Source organism: Microcebus murinus, chromosome 16 (assembly GCF_040939455.1).
Source record: "Microcebus murinus isolate Inina chromosome 16, M.murinus_Inina_mat1.0, whole genome shotgun sequence".
Classification (NCBI taxonomy): domain Eukaryota; kingdom Metazoa; phylum Chordata; class Mammalia; order Primates; family Cheirogaleidae; genus Microcebus; species Microcebus murinus.
In genome coordinates, this window is record NC_134119.1 from 32,397,608 (window position 1) to 32,417,366 (window position 19,759).

The window sequence follows — 19,759 nt, forward strand, 5'->3', positions numbered from 1 at the left end:
AAATCCAAGTGAACAATGACCACTATAAAGGTGTAATCTTAGGAAGCAATATATATATATATATATATTCCCTATTTCAAACCTGTCTGGCCTACTCTTTAGAATCCAAGCCACAAGAAAGTCATATTATTTTATAGATTTTTTTAAATCTTCTGCCTCCAGATGGTATGTTCCAGATTTGCTCCCTTTTTATTCACTAGCCACAGTTTGGAACCACTTTGGTTTGATTTTAGAACTCATTCTACACACAAATGACAAAGATGGGCCACAATGGAACATAATACAAAGAATATGCTATAGGTTTTAAAAGGAAATTCTCAAATTGAGTCTTGGAAAACCTGAAGAGTGGGCTGGGAACAGTGGCTCACGCCTGTAATTCTAGCACTCTGAGAGGCCAAGGCGGGAGGATTGCTTGAGGTCAGGAGTTCGAGACCAGCATGAGCAAAAGGGAGACCCCATCTCTACTATAAATAGAAAGAAATTAGACAAACAACTAAAAATAGAAAAAATTAGCAAGGCACAGTGGCACATGCCTGTAGTCCCAGCTACTTAGGAGGCTGAGGCAGGAGGATTGCTTGAGCCCAGGAGTTTGAGGTTGCTGTGAGCTAGGCTGACGCTAAAACACTCTAGCCCAGGCAAAAAAAAAAAAAAGGAAGAAAGAAAATCTGAAGAGTGGTGTCACTGAATATTTCACTACTCCCTAGGTAAATACTTCAAAGACAAAGCTAGGAAAAGCTCACAGAGATGTACATTCTCTAGTAGGTATAAACATCAGCTTCCAATACTAATAGAACTTCTCACGGAGGTAGTTCTCATTTAAATATAATAAAATTCAAAAAATATTAAGATGGATTACAAATTTTTTTTTTAAGACAGACTCTCACTCTGTTGCCCGGGCTACAGTGAGTGCCGTGGCGTCAGCCTAGCTTACAGCAACCTCAAACTCCTGGGCTCAAGCAATCTTTCTGCCTCAGCCTCCTGAGTAGCTGGGACTACAGCATGCACCACCATGCCCGACTAATTTTTTCTAAATATTTTTAGTTGGTCAATTAATTTCTTTGTATTTTTAGTAGAGACAGGGTCTCGCTCTTGCTCAGGCTGGTGAATTACAATTTCTAATTTGCAATTATATTCATTCACAAGCAATATGTTATAATGAAAAATTCCCCTAGATTTTAAGCCAGACAACACAGGTTCGAGGCTTGGCTAAGCAGCCTTAGGTGAGTCACTTAGCCCTTTCTAAGCTTCAACAGTTTCTGAAAACAAAACAGAAATGAAAACAATAATACAAGCCTTCCTACCCTACAAACTAAGACAAATGTAAAAGCATACTATGTAAATGTGAGCTCTTTGTATATAACAGTTATGATTTTCATAAATTGTTCTTAAATTTTTTAAGTAGTTTATAATAGGCTATGACTTAAAAATGATATATAAACTAAATATGTAAAAACAGTAGTCTTATTATTCAATACTATAATATTAACTCAAAAACCTTCAATAATGAGGAGTTAACTAAGACAAAGATAGCCAGTAAACATACTTTCAAAATAATTATAATAAATTTCTGAGTTATTTATTGAATCAAATACTAAACAGATATCTGAGGAAAAGGTTTTAAAAAGATCTGATGAAAAATACTTAGCACATGGATTCAAGAAAGCACTTAAGAAAAAGACAACTTCTAATATTAATAGTTTCATCTGCTAAAGGAAGGATATTTTCTCCTTTTGGACTAATTCCTCCTAAAGTAAGAAATTCTTTTTTTTTTTTTTTTTTTTTTTTGAGACAGAGTCTCGCTTTGTTGTCCAGGCTAGAGTGAGTGCCGTGGCATCAGCCTAGCTCACAGCAACCTCACACTCCTGGGCTCGAGCGATCCTTCTGCCTCAGCCTCCCGAGTAGCTGGGACTACAGGCATGCGCCACCATGCCTGGCTAATTTTTTATATACATATCAGTTGGCCAATTAATTTATTTCTATTTATAGTAGAGACGGGGTCTCGCTCTTGCTCAGGCTGGTTTTGAACTCCTGACCTTGAGCAATCCGCCCGCCTCAGCCTCCCAGAGAGCTAGGATTACAGACGTGAGCCACCGCGCCCGGCCCAGAAATTCTTAGAAGTTAACAAAGTTGGCTGTGAATAAATAAGAAATAAAAGGCAGATACTAAATTGGAATTAAATTCAGTGTGGTACCCCCTGGGGGCTGGAAGAGACACCAGAATAAAGAAGGAAAATCAGGAAGAAACTGGCATTTTGAAAGCCAATGGAGGGCCGGGTGCAGTGGCTCACACCTGTAATCCTACCACTCTGGGAGGCCGAGGCAGGTGGATTGCTCAAGGTCAGGAGTTCAAAACCAGCCTGAGCAAGAGCGAGACCCTGTCTCTACTATAAATAGAAAGAAATTAATTGGCCAACTAATATATATATAGAAAAAATTAGCCAGGCATGGTGGTGCATGCCTGTAGTCCCAGCTACTCAGGAGGCTGAGGCAGCAGGATTGCTTGGGCCCAGGAGTTTGAGGTTGCTGTGAGCTAGGCTGATGCCATGGCACTCACTCTAGCCTGGGCAACAAAGTGAGACTCTGTCTCAAAAAAAAAAAAAAAAAAAGAAAGAAAGAAAGCCAATGGACAATTTCCACAAGGAAAGACTGATCACAATGTTAATGTTGTACAGAAATCAAATAATAACAGACCACAATCCTCAAAAAAAAAAAAAAAAAATTCAGTGTGGTATTTTAAGTTTCTAATATTAATCTGAGATGGTAAAATAAACAAAACAACTTGCATTTCATTTTTAAGAAATAAAAATAGTAATTAAATAATCAAAACTGCATCTAGCTTTCTTCATTGTTGTTTACATAATTATATACAAATATTTGTTATCAGAGAAAAATAACAAGTGTATATGGTTAGGTGTTTGTTGCTTTGAGGATATGGTTGTTACCATAGAAGTATACAGCATACATTTCAGTCCAAAAATCTATGAAACTGGAAATGATTTAATCTCTCCCAATGATTTTACAGGTATCTCCTTTAAATAGTTTTGTTAATAACTAAAACAATTTATAGCAACAAAATGAATATTGTATTGATATAATCAACTGCTTGCTTGTGATGGTCTAAACCAGTAAAGCCCCCTTAGAAATGGGGCATAAATAATAAAATTATATGTGCCTTTGACCCAATAGTCCTTTATTTTTTTTTTTTTGAGACAGAGTCTCGCTTTGTTGTCCAGGCTAGAGTGAGTGCCGTGGTGTCAGCCTAGCTCACAGCAACCTCAAACTCCTGGGCTCGAGCAATCCTTCTGCCTCAGCCTCCCGAGTAGCTGGGACTACAGGCATGCGCCACCATGCCCGGCTAATATTTATATATATATATATATATATATATATATATATATATATATCAGTTGGCCAATTAATTTCTTTCTATTTATAGTAGAGACGGGGTCTCGCTCTTGCTCAGGCTGGTTTTGAACTCCTGACCTCGAGCAATCCGCCCGCCTCGGCCTCCCAAGAGCTAGGATTACAGGCGTGAGCCACCGCGCCCGGCCCAAATAGTCCTTTAATAGAAAGAAAAAAAATCATGAGGCTTATTCCAGCCTTATTCTATTTATTTAACTAAAACAATTAAAAATTAAAAACAAAGGAGGAATGATTGGCCAAAAGTTCATCAAAGTGCTAAGTAAAACATCCAGAATGTAAAATAGGATATGTTCAACGTGAGTACTCTTCTGTAAAAAGATGTGTATGTGGATAAGAAGCATGATAATGTCAAATTACTAGACAAATCTTTTAAGTTTTTCTCAAAATTGTTAAAATGTTCATAGGATTCTTTTGGTCTTTGGTTATTCTATTAAAAGAGAAAAACAGCCAGGCAAGGTGGCATGTGCCTATAGTCTCAGCTACTTGGGAAGCTTTGACACAGGAGGATTGCTAGAGCCCAGGAGTTTGAGGCCAGCCTGGGCAACATAGTGAGACTCTGTCTATAAACAACAACAACAAAAAATTAATTTTAAAAAAAAAGTGAAAAAATATGGGCGGAGGGGATGGATACATTCACACCTAATGAGTGAAGTGTGCACTGTCTGGGGGATGGGCTCACTTGTGGCTCTGACTGAGGTGGTGCAAAAGCAATGTATGTAACCTAAGCGTTTGTACCCCTGTAATATACTGCAATTAAAAAAAATAAAATAAAGTAAAAGCAAAAGGAGAAAAATAGGTTGTATCATACACTTTGTACAAGAAAACTGTTTCACTAGTGACTTTTAAAAAAATCTATTAAGACACAACCATAAAAATGAAAACTAGATTCATTTTCCTTTCAGAACTGTCAAATAATAACTTACTTAGAAAGAATTCCTCGAAGTCAGTTTTCTCCACACAGCTAGTATACATGCGCAGGGCCGCAATCTTAATCTTCTAGACAAAGAAAATAAAACCAAACTCAAAACATGACCAGTGGATGTTCAAATGCCATTAGACATGGATCACAGAATCTCATATTTCTTTTCTTTTCTTCTTCTTCTTTTTTTTTTTTTTACAACAGAAAGAGATGAATCTCATATTTCTTAAACTAGAAGGAAGGGTCCAAACGTAGGTACAAGCAATTTATTTAAACCAATAAAATTATTTGTTCTTTTCTTTTCTTTTCTTTTCTTTTTTTTTTTTTTTTTTTTTTTTGAGACAGAATCTCACTCTGTTGCCTGAGCTAGAGTTCCATGGTATCAGTCTAGCTCTCAGCAACCTCAAACTCCTGGGCTTTCCTGATCCTCCTGCCTCAGCTGTGGAGTAGCTGGGACTATAAGAGCGCCACCACACCTGACTAATTTTTTTATATTTTTAGTAGAGAAGGGGTGGTCTTGCTCTTGCTCAGGCTGATCTCAAACTCCTGAGCTTAAGTGATCTTCCTGCCTCAGCCTCCCAGAGTGCTAGTGATTGAAAATGGTTTCATCATCTTTAATACTGTTCACTCATTCATATCTTGCCATCTTTCAGAATTGACTTAAGGGTCTTACAAGGATATGTAGTATGTAAGACAAGATAAATCAAATGTGAGCCAAGAGACAAGAAAACAAGGGGACAGGCCTCTCAGGGGCTCATGCCTATGATCCTAGCACTTTGGGAGGCCAAGGCAGGAGGACTGCTTGAGCTCAGGAGTTCGAGATGAGCCTGAGCAATTGCAAGACCCCACCTCTACTAAAAATAAAAAGAAATGAATTGGCCAACTAAAAATATATAGAAAAAATTAGCTGGGCATAGTGGTAATATGCCTGTAGTCCCAGCTACATGGGAGGCTGAGGCAGAAAGATTACATAAGCCCAGGAGTTTGAGGTTGCTATGAGCCAGGCTGACCCCACGGCACTCTAGCCCGGACAACAGAGTGAGACTCTGTCTAAAAAAAAAAAAACAAAAGGCTTGTAGAAGCTTATTTTTCTTAAAATGACAGGGAAACTTACAAACTCAAATATGCACAGACTGAAAAGGATATAGCAAGTAAAGAAAAACCAATCGAATTTAGCAGAGCTCTGATATTAAGGTTCAAAGTCACCAAGGATATACTATACCCAATACTATATACAATGTTCATATTTTTGCATACTCTCTACTGTGTAAAAAAACAAAAAAACAGTATCTCTGATAGGCAGAACAAATTAAGGAAGGACTATGTCTTTGATTATAATTAAGATTTTTTTAATTTCTAATTTGAGGTCTGTCATTTTTCAAGGCTTTTAGTCTAAAGCTCATATAGGATATAGCAGAAGGCTGGGAGTGGTGGCTTACGCCTGTAATCCTAGCACTCTGGGAGGCCAAGGTGGGCGGATTGCTCGAGGTCAGGAGTTCGAAACCAGCCTGAGCAAGAGCGAGACCCCGTCTCTACTATAAATAGAAAGAAATTAATTGACCAACTAATATATATAGAAAAAATTAGCCAGGCATGGTGGTGCATGCCTGTAGTCCCAGCTACTCGGGAAGATGAGGCAGGAGGATCGCTTGAGCCCAGGAGTTTGAGGTTGCTGTGAGCTATGCTGATGCCATGGCACTCACTCTAGCCTGGGCAACACAGCGAGACTGTCTCAAAAAAAAAAAAAATAGAATATAGCAGAAAATGGAACATATAACAAATGGAAATCCAATACGCCTATCTGGGGAGTAAATCAGCATTAGAAGCCCACATTTAAACAAAAACCATGGTAAAATAATAGAAAAGAAATGTAAATTAGGCTAGCACAGTGGTTCACCCATGTAATCCTAGCATTCTGGGAGGCCGAAGTGGGAGGATTCCTTGAGCTCCGGAGTTCAAGACTAGCCTGAGGCAAGAGCAAGACCCTATCTCTACCAAAAATAGAAAAAAATTAGCCAGGTATGGTGGTGCATGCCTAAGTCCCAGCTACTTGGGAGGCTGAGACAGGAGGATCACTTGAGCCCAGGAGTTTGAGGTTGCTGTGAGGTAGGCTGACGTCACAGAACTCTAGCCCAGGCAACACAGTGAAATGAAAAAAAAGAAGGGAAACGATAAGAAAATCAAACCTAAAAGCAAGCAGAAATAATATCATAAAGAGCAGAAATCAATATAATTAAAAACAGAAAAATAACATAAAAAAAATCAAAGAAGCCAAAGCTGGTTCTTTAAAGATATCAATATTATTGATAATCTATAGCCAGACTGATCAAGAAGAAACAAACCAAAACCAGATAGCATACAAATTACCAATATTAGGAATCAGTGAGAGGACATCATTATATATCTTAAAGACATTAATAAGATAATAAAGAAATATTACAAACAGCTTTAGGCCAATGAAGGTGATTATTTAGATGAAATGGACAAATTCCTTGAAAGAGTCAAACTACCAATGTTCTCTAGCATAAAATAAATAACATAAATAGTCTTGTATCTACTAAACAAATTGTATTTGTAGCTAGAAATCTTCCCACAATGCAAACTGCAGGCCCAGATGGCATCAGTAGAGAATTTTACCAAACATCTAAAGAAATGATACCAAATCTACACAAACTCTGCCAGAAAACAAGAGGAAAGAACTCTTCCCAGCTCTTCCATGAGGCCAATGTTACCCTGATATAAAAAACAAAGTCATTTAGCCCGGCATGGTGGCACATGCTTGTAGTCACAGCTATTCGGGAGGCTGAAGCAGAAGGATTGCTTGAGCCCAGGAGTTTAAGGTTGCTGTGAGCTAGGCTGACTCTACGGTACTCTAGCCCGGGCAACGAAGTGAGACTCTGTCTCAAAAAAAAAAAAAAAAAAAAAAGTCATTAGAAGAAAACAAAACTACAAAATCATAGCCTTCATGAACATGGATGCAAAATTCCTTAACAAAATATTAACGAGTTAAATCCATCAATATTTTTTTTTTTTGAGACAAGAGTCTAACTCTGTTGCCCCGGCTAGAGTGCCATGGCATTAGCCTAGCTCACAGCAACCTCAAACTCCTGGGCTCAAGCAATCATTCTGCATCAGGCTTCCGAGTAGCTGGGACTACAGGCACACGCCACCATGCCTGGCTAATTTTTTCTATATATTTTTAGTTGGCCGGCTAATTTCTTTCTAATTTTTTAGTAGAGACGAGGTCTCGCTCTTGCTCAGGCTGGTCTTGAACTCCTGAGCTCAAACAATCCGCCTGCCTCGGCCTCCCAGAGTGCTAGGATTACAGACGTGAGCCACCATGCCTGGCCCATCAATATTTTTTAGACAATAAATCATGATGAAGTGGAATTTATCCCAGGAATGCAAGGTTGATTCAACATTGGCAAATCAATCAGTATAATTCACTATATCAGCAAACAAAAAAAGAAGCCTATTTAACTATGTTAACACCTGCAGTTCTTGGAAGTGTTTGTCCTCAGATCACATCTTGGGAAGCATTTGTCTGTATCATCACCAAACTAATGATATCCTAATGATATCATTATCCTAACATTTTGGCCTTAACAGGCCTATTCATATCCTTGAGACAGGGAGTTTAGGACATCTGTCCTATCTCTTCAGTCCATCCAGTAATTTACTGAGTACCTAATTCAGTGCCTGGCACTGATCTGGATGCTGAGAATAGAGCACTAAACAAAACAGACAAAAATCTCCACCCTCATGGAGGGTAATAAGGCCCAGTTCAACTATAGACAAATTTATAATTTTAATTAAAACTCCTAATCACCTATTTCTTGATCTTTTTTTTTAACCTTACAATTTCCTTCAGACTCCTATATATAACGTCCTCTAGGTTCATAATTAATCACCCTGCCTAAGAAAGACAGACTTGCCTCTAAGGCCTAAGTCTTTCCTTGAGAAGGAGGCTTTCCCCACAACATGTTCATGAAAAAGCATCCATTACAAACAATGAAGATTTCACCAGATTGGCCAGTGCATTTATACAGTGCTCATGCTGTGGAAATCAGGAGCATTTTACAGTTTTTCACTTTTCCTGCAGCAAAGCCAAGTCTTTATACTTTCGTGAGCCATTTTCCTGGACAAATCTCTAAAGCGAGTCCCTTAAGACCATCATTCAGGGCCTGGAAATAACAACTTGAGGAAAGAACCTTTTCAAGAATCATGTGTTAACATAAGCTAAGGAGGTAGGTGGACTAAATTTCCAACCAGTCAATACAAGTTGTTCTGGTCCTTGGATGACTTCATGTCTATTTCATTCTAACTTTGGAAGACTTTGTCAGTCTACTTGAGTAAAAAGAGATGTACCTTAAACAGCTTTAGGAAATGAAAATCTGCTCTCCCACTAACCAATGCATTTTGTACTTCCTACAAGATGAAAAATGAACCTAGTAAAAGCCTTGCACTAACAGCTATGTGAGAGTTGGAAAGGAATTTTTAGTCACTTGAAGCTTCTCTTCTGTACTGGAATTCCTTCTATAGCATTCTTGACTTAACAGTCAACCATCTGGGCCCCTGTTCAAACAAGATCAATGAGCTTGTAAGACTATCTACCCAACTGGAGGACAATTCTTGTTAGATTTTTATTTTGGTCAACTTAAATCTCCTTCATGTAACATCCATTAAACATTATTCTGCCCACTGGAATATCCCAGATTAAGTCTCTTCATTTTTTTCACATTTGTACCTCAAATAACCTGAGAAGAACCATCATGTCTTCTCTTTTCCAGGCTAAGCATCCCTATTTCCTTCAACCATTCTTTATTTAACACAGTTTCTGAAGCTTTCACAAGGCTCACTGCCCACCTTTCAATACATTCCAGTTTGTCATTATCCTTCACAATAGGAATACTTTTTGGCTTAATGCTAATATAGAAACCACCCATTCAGTGGCATGTGGCTGAATTTGGTAAATGTTTTCCTTATCTTACCAGATATTGCTATGTAAAGATAATGAAGGTGGGGTGCAATGGCTCATGCTTGTAATCCTAGCACTCTGGAAGGCCAAAGCAGAAGGATTGCTTGAGCTCAGGAGTTCAAGACCAGCCTGAGCAAGAGCAAGACCCTGTCTCTACTAAAAATAGAAAACTTAGCCATGCATTATAGCACATGCCTATAGTCCCACCTATTCAGGAGGCTAAAGCAGGAGGACCACTTGAGCCCAGGGGTTTGGGCTTACAGTGAACTATGATGACGCCACTGCACTCTACCCAGGGCAACACAGAGAGACTCTGCCTCAAAAAAAAAAAAAAAAAAGATAATGAAAAAGAATGGTTATTTCAGAATACTCAAATAGGTAAGGAGAAGCTACATTTAAACTCCTAAATATGACTGTAGAAAAATGGGAATGATACATGAAAACAGTAAAGAAAAAGACAGAGAAAAGATAGTTGATATTGCTGATACAGACAGAGACACAGACGTTTCCCTTCCTAATCAAATACATGTGAAAACACAAATCAAAGAATTTTGCTAGTGCAATCCAATTCAAGTATCTAGCAATAAATTTCTGAGTGAAGATTGCTGAAAAGGGTTCTCAGTCATCCAAGGCTGGGCATGATGGCTCATGCCTGTAATCCTAGCACTCTGGGAGGCCAAGGTGGGAGGATCAGATCAGGAATTCAAGACCAGCCTGAGCAACATAGCAAGATCCCATCTCTACAAAAAATGGGAAAATCAGCCAGGCAGGGTGGCGCATGTCTGCGGTCCCAGCTACTTGGGAAGCTGAGGCAGGAGGATCCCTTGAGCCCATACATTTGAGGTTGCATTAAGTTATGATTGTGCCACTGCACTCCAGCCTGGGCAACAGAGCCAGACCCTGTCTCAGAAAAAAAAAAAAAGAAAAAAAAGGAAGTTATACCTACATTTTGCCACCTTGATTATACTACAATATCATACTTTGATATTTTTATGTCACTTTTTTTTTTAGACAGAGTCTCACTCTGTTGCCCTGGGTAGAGCCCAATGGCACTATCATAGCTGACTGCAACATCACATTCCTGGGCTCAAGTGATCTTCCTGCCTCAGCCTCCAGAGTAGCTGGGACTACCGGCACACACCATGACACTGGTTAATTTTTCTATTTTTAATAGAGACAGGGTGTTGCTCTTGCTCAGGCTGGTCTTGAACTCCTGAGCTCAAGCAATCCTTCTGCCTTGGCCTCCTAGAGTGCTAGGATTATAGGCGTGAGCCACCACCCCCAGCCTGATGTCACAAATTTTAAAATGACGATTATATAAAGTAGACACTGACACATCACAAAAGATTTTAAAACTGCAAACATTACAGATTTAGTTGAGGTAACAAGGGAACCAAAAAAAATCAGAGGCTAACTTCAGCTAAAAAACGAAGGAATTTTCCTGATGATTTAGTAATCCTCCAAATGGTAGCCAATCTTCCCTTTGGAATCATTAAAAAACAAACCAGACAAAGTCTATGGTACCATGTTTCCCTGAAAATAAGACAGGGTCTTATATTTATTTTTCTTCAAGAAGACACCCTAGTGCTTATTTTCAGGGGATGTGTTTTATTTAAGTACGGTACAACAATCTACATTTATTCAAATATAGTTAAGTCATCTTCTTCTGGAACGTCATCATAACTCTTCAAACCCCGAATTCCATCCTGAATTTCTTGCAACTCTATTTCCTTTAGAACTATTGGCCTCAATCTCTCATGTCGAGCAATAGAGCTCTCATGGGGCAGATAAGAAGGGATGCTCATCTTCTTTACTGCTCAGAGACGAAATGCATGCATTGTGCAGATACGCTGCATAGCCACGCCCATCACTAGGTCTTATTTTTGGGGTAGGGCTTATATTGCACAAATGCTTAGAAATCCTGCTAGGGCTTATTTTATGGGTAGGTCTTATTTTTAAGGAAACACGGTAGAAACCAAGTGGAACCTAATCACCAAGAAATGAACAAAATAGTGAATTTTTCTCTCTTTTCTTTTTTTCTGCTCTCATTTCCCTCTTTTTTTAATTTCTTATTTTCAAACAAAACACATATTTTAAGTTTTTTTTTTTTTTGAGACTGAGTCTCACTCTGTTGCCCAGGCTAGAGTGCCATGGCGTCAGCCTAGCTCACGGCAACCTCAAACTCCTGGGCTCAAGCGATCCTACTGCCTAAGCCTCCCAAGTAGCTGGGACTACAGGCATGCGCCACCATGCCCAGCTAATTTTTTCTATATATTTTTAGTTTACCAATTAATTTCTTTCTATTTTTTAGTAGAGATGGGGTCTCACTCTTGCTCAGGCTGGTCTTGAACTCCTGACCTTGAGCGATCCATCCACCTCGGCCTCCCAGAGTGCTAGGACGAGGAGCCACCTTGTCCAGCCCCATATTTTATGTTTTTAATTCCTAATGCCATAATCACAACCTTTTGTTTTTAAATAGGGGAAAAGATTCTTGTTAACAACATTACCAAATACACCAACAATTATCAAGAGTCAAAGAATTAAGACATAAAAAATATAACTTTAATGAACATAATTAATACTTCTTTGGTGATTAAGAAGGCACCTTAGTCACAAGAACATCATTATCACTTAGTATTTGTGTTCTTTCTATACTTTCAAAGCTGCTTAAAAACAAAATGCTTGTGGAATCACTATTCACTTTTCAGAATTAATTAGAAGATTATAGAGAGAAGCCTATACATGTTGCAGTAAGAACTGTTAGGAAGAGAACTAGACATCAAAAGAACAAAACACAAATAGAAGGTCCATGTTAAAACTGAAATTCTAATGTGAAGCCAACTTATTAAAATGGTTTAACTGGGGCGAGGCACAGTGGCTCACGCCTGTAATTCTAGTACTCTAAGAGGCCAAGGTGGGCGGATCGTTTGAACTAAGTAGTTCGAGACCAGCCTGAGCAAGAGCGAGACCCTGTTTCTACTAAAAAAAAATAGAAAGAAATCAGCTGGACAACTAAAAATATATATATAAAAAAATTAGCCGGGCATGGTGGCACATGCCTGTAGTCCCAGCTACTCGGGAGGCTGAGGCAGAAGGATCACTTGAGCCCAGGAGTATGAGGTTGCTGTGAGCTAGGCTGATGCCACAGCACTCTAGTCCAGGCAACAGAGAGAGACTCAAAAAACAAACAAACAAACAAAAAACCGGTATAACTGGCATTACTTGGTCGTTTTGAGCAAAGTATGATTATTTTCTCAAAAAGCCTTTTACTGCTTTGTAGTTGGCATGCTTTGATTTACAACTTACCCAATATTCTAGCAATTCTGGAAGGCTTAAAAGGCAATTTTGCCATAGTGATAGAAATGTTAGTATTTCTTGAGTATTTAAACTTGAGTATTCCCTATTTGAAACACATGGACAGAGGATTTTGGATATGTTTGGATTTGGGAGTATCTGCATAATATTCACTGGTTGAGCATCCCAAATCCAAAATTGGGAAATCTAAAATGCTCTAATGAGCACTTCCTTTCAGCATCATGTTGGTACTCAAAAAGTTTCAGATTTTAGAGCATTTCGGATTTCGGATTTCCAGATTTGGGATGCTCAACCAGTTCAAAAAGATAAATAGGCTAAGAAGAACTGAACTACTAATATTTGATTTCTTTAATTGGTTAGGGGTATTGTTATAAAAGCCCAGGGGCAGTATGCAGGTAATGCAGAGAGGACATTCATTCATTTATAGCTACTACTATATAACAGATAATGTGCTAGGCCAAGACTTGACTAGGAGTGACACAGCTAGCAAATATCCCACCATAATGAGAATTATAATAAATTGTGGGCTTAATTAGTTAATGAAAAGATGCTTATTAGTAAAATTTTAGTGAAAAATCACTTATAAATATGGATTCATCACAGAGTAATACTTCCTTAAGAAGGCTGCCCTCAGAACATTTGGCCCATCTGACCCCCAAGAAGTCATTTATGTGGCATACCATGTAGCAAGGGCCTGGAAAGCCCAGTCTTATTGCCATGCCTACTACTGTGTGATACTTCCAAGGCATCAGGTTGGGAGACTACATCAGCCCCATATGCTGTATACATCTCACTTGGAAGCAGCAGGACGGAAGAGGACTTTTTGAAGAAATTCTCAAAATAATGTACGAATTTCATAAAAAGTAAAGCAGAAGCTTATAAAATCTTCTATGAGGAGCAGAAAGCACAAAGCCCAAAAAGAAAAATAGATGAACTTAAAGGACTTTACCCATTTACTGTATTTCAAAGGTCCTGTGAATCCCATGGCTTCTATTATCTTTGTGAGGGCACCAACCTTCTCCTCAACAGGCTGTGGGGAATCCTTGGTAGTAGGAAGCTAATTAACCAAAGAGAAAGAAACCAAAATTACTTCCAAAAACTTTTTTGAAATAGAATGCTTTTGTTTCTCATTAGGTCTGAGGGCAATTTTATTGCTTAGATTTTTTCTTTCACTTAGACTATTTAATTTTCATTTTTTAAGGCATCTTATCACTCAGTAAAAACAGATTTGGAACTGTACCAATAGACATCCTCCAAATTTCAGAGCAAGACATACCCACCTCATGGACCATATGCCTATGAACCCATGTCTAAGAAATGATAGATTTGGGATATTAGAATAAAAGTTCTATCAAAAAGAGTACTCTTAAAAAGAATCTTGACCCCCATCTCCCAAAGAACAATTCTGAAAAGTGGAACATTCTATGTTTATTGATACAACAGGAAAAGGAAAGAAAAGTACTATCTGAAAACAGTCAAAAAGTCATTCAAAGCCAGGCGCGGTGGCTCACGCCTGTAATCCTAGCTCTCTGGGAGGCCGAGCCGGGCGGATCGTTTGAGTTCAGGAGTTCGAAACCAACCTGAGCAAGAGCGAGACCCCGTCTCTACTATAAATAGAAAGAAATTAATTGGCCAACTAATATATACAGAAAAAAATTAGCCGCACATGGTGGCGCATGCCTGTAGTCCCAGCTACTCGGGAGGCTGAGGCAGTAGGATTGCTTGAGCCCAGGAGTTTGAGGTTGCTGTGAGCTAGGCTGACGCCACTCACTCTAGCCTGGGCAACAAAGTGAGACTCTGTCTCAAAAAAAAAAAAAAAAAAAAAAAGTCATTCAAAATCACAATCAACCAAAGCAAATACTGAATAAATGTTTTTAAACTCTTGCATTCTTTTTTTTTTTTTTTTTTTTTTTTTTATAGAGACGGGGTCTCACTCTTGCTCAGGCTGGTCTTGAACTTCTGAGCTGCATCGATCCACCCGCCTCGGCCTCCCAGAGAGCTAGGATTACAGGCGTGAGCCACCGCGCCCGGCCAGCTCTTGCATTCTTTAGTACAGGTATAACAAATTTTATTAATGACTATAAAAGACAGGAGTCATGCAGTTTGCAAACAAACTCCAAGGAAAACCTGTTCTAATACTAAGCCTCTCCAAATGAAGGTAGACCCTGTAACCCTGTAAGAAATTCTCCAAAAGGTTAAATATTATTATATTTTAAACATGTAAAAAATTCATAAATTTCCTCTTAAGTGTTCTCTAGGCAAGAAAGTACAATGGAAGAAACGTAGGACATAGGCTCAGAAGGCTTAAGTTCAAATATTCAGTTGGTCTATCACTTACCATCCTTGTGACCTTGGGCAAGTCACTTTACCTTCCTGAGCCTGGCCTTCTGCATTTGATAAAACTCCTTGCCTCACCTAGCTAACAATTTTGTTCAGCTACAAAGAATAACATCTGTGTGAGAGCACTCTATAAACACAGAAAGTGCTAACAATTCTCACCTTATTTGTGGTGTGGTATTTCCTACTCAGTTGTATGTATATTCCTGGAATCTGTTCTGATCCCCAACATGTTGGGGACTGGCTCATCTGGGGCCACTAGGGGGATAAAAACACGGATGTAAGCAACACTGAGCATTCACTTAGAAAGTTATCTAAGCAGAGCTGCTTCAAAGTAAAGACTATAGTATAGGATCTTTCCATCCTTACCCCAGTTCCTGGAGATCTGATCACCAAGAGAATCCAAGATCAGCACCTAGAATGGTGTTTTGTACCTGGTAAATGCTCAGTAAATACTTGAGGAAATAAAAGAATTTGGCCCTGGAAACCTAGAACTAAATCTAAGTCAACTCTAGGAAATGGAATTATGATAAGTACCTATTTAAATATGGGCAGCGGAAAAAAAACGAAGACGTATCAGTCAATCTTAAGTATAAAATCTGCTTCTGCCACCTACAAGCTTGGTAGCCACGGACAACTTACTGAATTTCCGTTGTAGCGAGGATTAAAGAAGATAATATATATAAAGTGCCTTTCACAAAATAGGTACTAAATAAATATTTAATGATCACCATCATCATTATAACATTACTGTTCAGATCACAATTGCCTTTCTTTTGTATGTTCACATTGCATTTACAGCAATCTGGCAATATTATAGCCATTATTTACAATTATTATGTGTCAGATACTATGCTAAATGTCTTACATATATTTCCTTACTTAATCTTCACCACAACCCTATTGAGCTGGTATTATTATAACCAAGAACGATACACACAGTTTTGAAAATAATTCCTAAGGAGAAAAACTACATGCAAGATATCCTTTGTAGCATTATTCACAAGAGTGAAAACTGGAGGGCGAGAAAGTCTACTAAGGAGATGGTTAATTAAAGCATACTCATTTAATGGAAAAATCAGGTAACCACTGAGATTTTTTTAATAGACTATCTTTTAGAACAGTTTTAGATTCATAGCAAAATTGAGTGGGAAGTGCACAGTTCCTATATGCCCACCTCACCTACATGCACAACCTCCCCCACTAGCAAATCCCACATGAGAGTAGTACATTTGTTACAGTAAACCTACACTGATTTCATTGTCCCCAGAGTCCATGGTTTCCATTAAAGATTTTTTTTTTTTTGAGACAGAGTCTCGCTTTGTTGCCCAGGCTAGAGTGAGTGCCATGGCGTCAGCCTAGCTCACAGCAACCTCAAACTCCTGGGCTCGAGCGATCCTTCTGTCTCAGCCTCCCGAGTAGCTGGGACTACAGGCATGCGCCACCATGCCCGGCTAATTTTTTTTTTTTTTATATATATATCAGTTGGCCAATTAGTTTCTTTCTATTTATAGTAGAGACGGGGTCTTGCTCTTGCTCAGGCTGGTTTCGAACTCCTGACCTTGAGCAATCCGCCCGCCTCGGCCTCCCAGAGAGCTGGGATTACAGGCGTGAGCCACCGCGCCCGGCCTCCATTAAAGATTTTTTAACATGAAAAAAATGCTTATAATATGCATAAAATTATAGGTAAAAAAATAAATGCATATACAAGTCTAGAATGGAACACACAAGAAATCAAAAGGTTATTTTGTTAAGTTAGTATTATGAATAAGTTTAAGAATCTAGTTTCCAAACTCAGTAATGTTATAATGTATTATCTTTATAATAAAAAGTGGTGGGAGGGAATAGGAACAGGGTTAACCCTTCAATTTTGGTTTATTCCAAGAAAAAATGGAACACATGGAATGAAAATGAGTTTTTTCTTTAGTCCTAATGAAGAAAAAATAGAATTCCTAATTGTGAAATGTTACTATTAATATTTACTTTTCTTTCCAAACAAGGATATTAAAAGATTAGTCAGGATTCTGGTCAGTCTCAAGGACACTTATGCTTTAATTCATAAGTATCAAGTAGGCTTTGTAAAACACAGACTAAACACAGAACACCTCCCATTACATCAATGTAATGGTCTATCTGGAACACAAAGCACTTAAACTGGTTCAAAGAACACAACCAACAGCAGTTTCAACAAGCTGTGCTTTGGGTTCAGTTGTCTTCTATCAGGTTATATGATCCTTTTCTTTCCCCATAGCTCCAGGAATAACTAATGGATTCCTTCCATGCCTGTCCCACCACCTGCTGTATTTCTGTCCTACCATTATTCATAAGTTAACATTTTACACTATATTGAACTACTGAAGCACTTACGTATCTAGTAACAAGGACAATATCTAGTTTCCCCACACCTACACATATCTATAATATAAACACAGACTTTTTTTTTTTTTTGAAACACAGTCTCACTCTGTCACCCCCCATTGAGTGCAGTGGCATCATCATAGCTCACTGCAAACTCAAACTCCTGGGCTCAACCAGTACTCCTGCCTCAGCCTCCCAAGTAGCTGGGACTACAGGCGCATGCCATGATATCCAGCTAATTTTTCTGTTTTTAGTAGAGACAGGGTCTCACTCTTACTCAGGTTGGTCTCAAACTACTGAGCTCAAGCAATCCTCCCACCTCAGCCTCCCAAGTGCTAGGATGACAGGCATGAGCCACCACACCCGGCTATAAACACAGACATTTAAAACTCCTTTGTACTACCCACTCCTGCTCTTGCCCCCTCAAAAAGATTCACTTAAGCCTCAAAGATCTCAATGTTTCCTTTTTTTAAATTGAAAATATATCAAAAAATAACTTTTTGTAAAAGAGAAAAAAATGCCCTGAAATACTCAAAAGCCATTTTTTCAAAGAGGGCTTTTCTAACCACCTTATCTAAAAACAGGTTCTTACTATCCCATTATTCTCTACCGTAGTAGTAGCCTGTTCATTTCTTCGTGGTACTCATTGCAGTGTATAACTGTATCTTTATTTACTTATGTACTTGCTTATTTTCTAACACCACTACGAGAAAGATACGTTAGGGTTAAGAAGTGGGTATATTATCAAAATCAAATACAATGGGAAACACTCAAATATTTGTTGAATGAATAAATCTTATCATCTGTACAATTTTTATTTCTGATTATTTCCTTCCTATCCCTGTCCACACACATGCCATACATATATGCTTCATTCATCCAACCTATAGGGTCCACAGTATGCCAGCCCTTGTGCCAGGTTTTGGGATACAACCAGAATCTCTATTCTCAAGGAACTCATAATCTTGTGAAAAAGAGAAAGAAGCTTACCACACAAGAAACAGAACCAAATATCACATTTTAAAATGTTGAAAGGTCATCCACCAAAAAACAAACAAAGAAAACCCCAGTGTTGGCAAGGATGTAGAGCAACTAGAATTCTCATATACTGCTGGTGGAAATACAATGGTACAATCACTTTGAAAAAATATTTGGAAGTAACTACTAAAGCTGAATGTATGTATGTCCTTTAAGAATCACCAATTCCATTTCTAAATAAACACCCCAACAGAAATGTGTACGTATTTCACTAAAAATCATGTATAAGTATGTTCACAGCAGCACTATTCATAAAAGCTCCAAACTGGAACAATCCAAATATTCATCAACAGAAGAATGGATAAACTGTGGTATATTCATATAATAAAATACTATACAATTGAGAATAAACTGTTACTACAAAGAACAATATGGGTGAATCTCTAAAACAAAGTTGAATGAAAGCAGACAAACACAAGAGATTATATACTGTATGTTTCAAATGCAAATTATCTATGGTCTTCAAAGTGAAGGTTAGTTAATCTTGGTTGGGAGGAGTATCTAAAAGGAGATCAAAGAGGCTTCTGTGGTTCTGGTAATGTTCTATTTCTTGATCTGGATGTTGTTATATTTACCTTCTAATAATTCATTGAGCTATACATTTATGATTTATACCTTTTTATACATTTTTATTATACTCCAATAAAATGTACAAAAATACTTAAAGATGTGGTACAGACAGTGTAAACAGAAATTTGGAAATGGAAAATAATGACCTAGAGTCATTAGAAAAGACTTCATAGAGAAGAGAGCAGAATGGAGAAGAAGATAGAATGAGAAGGCAGAGGTGAGGAAGCATGGTGTAGTGGAAAGAGAAAAATACTGAGTCAGGCCACCTAGGTGCCTCATGCCTATAATCCCAACACTTTGGGTGGCTGAGGCAGGAGGATCACTTGAGACCAGGAATTCAAGACCAGCCTGGGCAACATAGTGAGACCCTGTCTCTATCAAAAAAAAAAAAAAAAAAAGACTTGAGTCAGAAGACTTGAGTTGAAGCTCAAGCACTGCCTATCTCATAAATTTCTTTTGAGAACCAATAATGCAAGTGAAAGAGATGTGTAAACTATACTGCATAATAAAAATATAAAACTGCATAAAAAAATAATAAAAATGTAAAGACCTATTAACTATAATGATAAATTCTTTTGCAGATAGCCCCAGATTATAAGGAATATATTAATAAGATTTCATCCTTATTTTTTGCTTCCCAAAAGGTCCTGAAAATGAAGAGCCCTCCCTGAATAGAGAGAGAGAGAAAGAGAGGGAGAAAGAGAGAGAGAGAGGGAAAAAGAGAGACAGCGATGGACTCAAGTAATGGGTGGGTGTGTCTGGTCCTTTTAGCAAAACTATAAGCTCCACCAGGGCACAGCCCATCTTATGCTACTTTTATTT

At 38.2% G+C, this 19,759-nt stretch overlaps 1 protein-coding gene across 2 annotated transcripts in view; it reads right to left on the bottom strand.

Moving 5' to 3' along the window:
* The window catches only part of UQCC1 (ubiquinol-cytochrome c reductase complex assembly factor 1), a 110,535-nt gene that overhangs the window by 66,675 nt on the left and 24,101 nt on the right, over positions 1-19,759 (bottom strand). The window contains exons 2-5 of one of the 2 annotated variants that reach the window (XM_012754802.3): positions 15,341-15,386; positions 15,134-15,229; positions 13,584-13,691; positions 4,346-4,418 (exon numbers count right to left, since the gene is read on the bottom strand). In XM_012754802.3, coding sequence (XP_012610256.1) covers positions 4,346-4,418; positions 13,584-13,691; positions 15,134-15,220 — 268 coding nt within the window. In that variant the 5' untranslated portion in view covers positions 15,221-15,229; positions 15,341-15,386. The remainder of the gene's footprint in view (positions 1-4,345; positions 4,419-13,583; positions 13,692-15,133; positions 15,230-15,340; positions 15,387-19,759) is intronic. The other variant, XM_012754801.3, reaches the window with a different exon arrangement.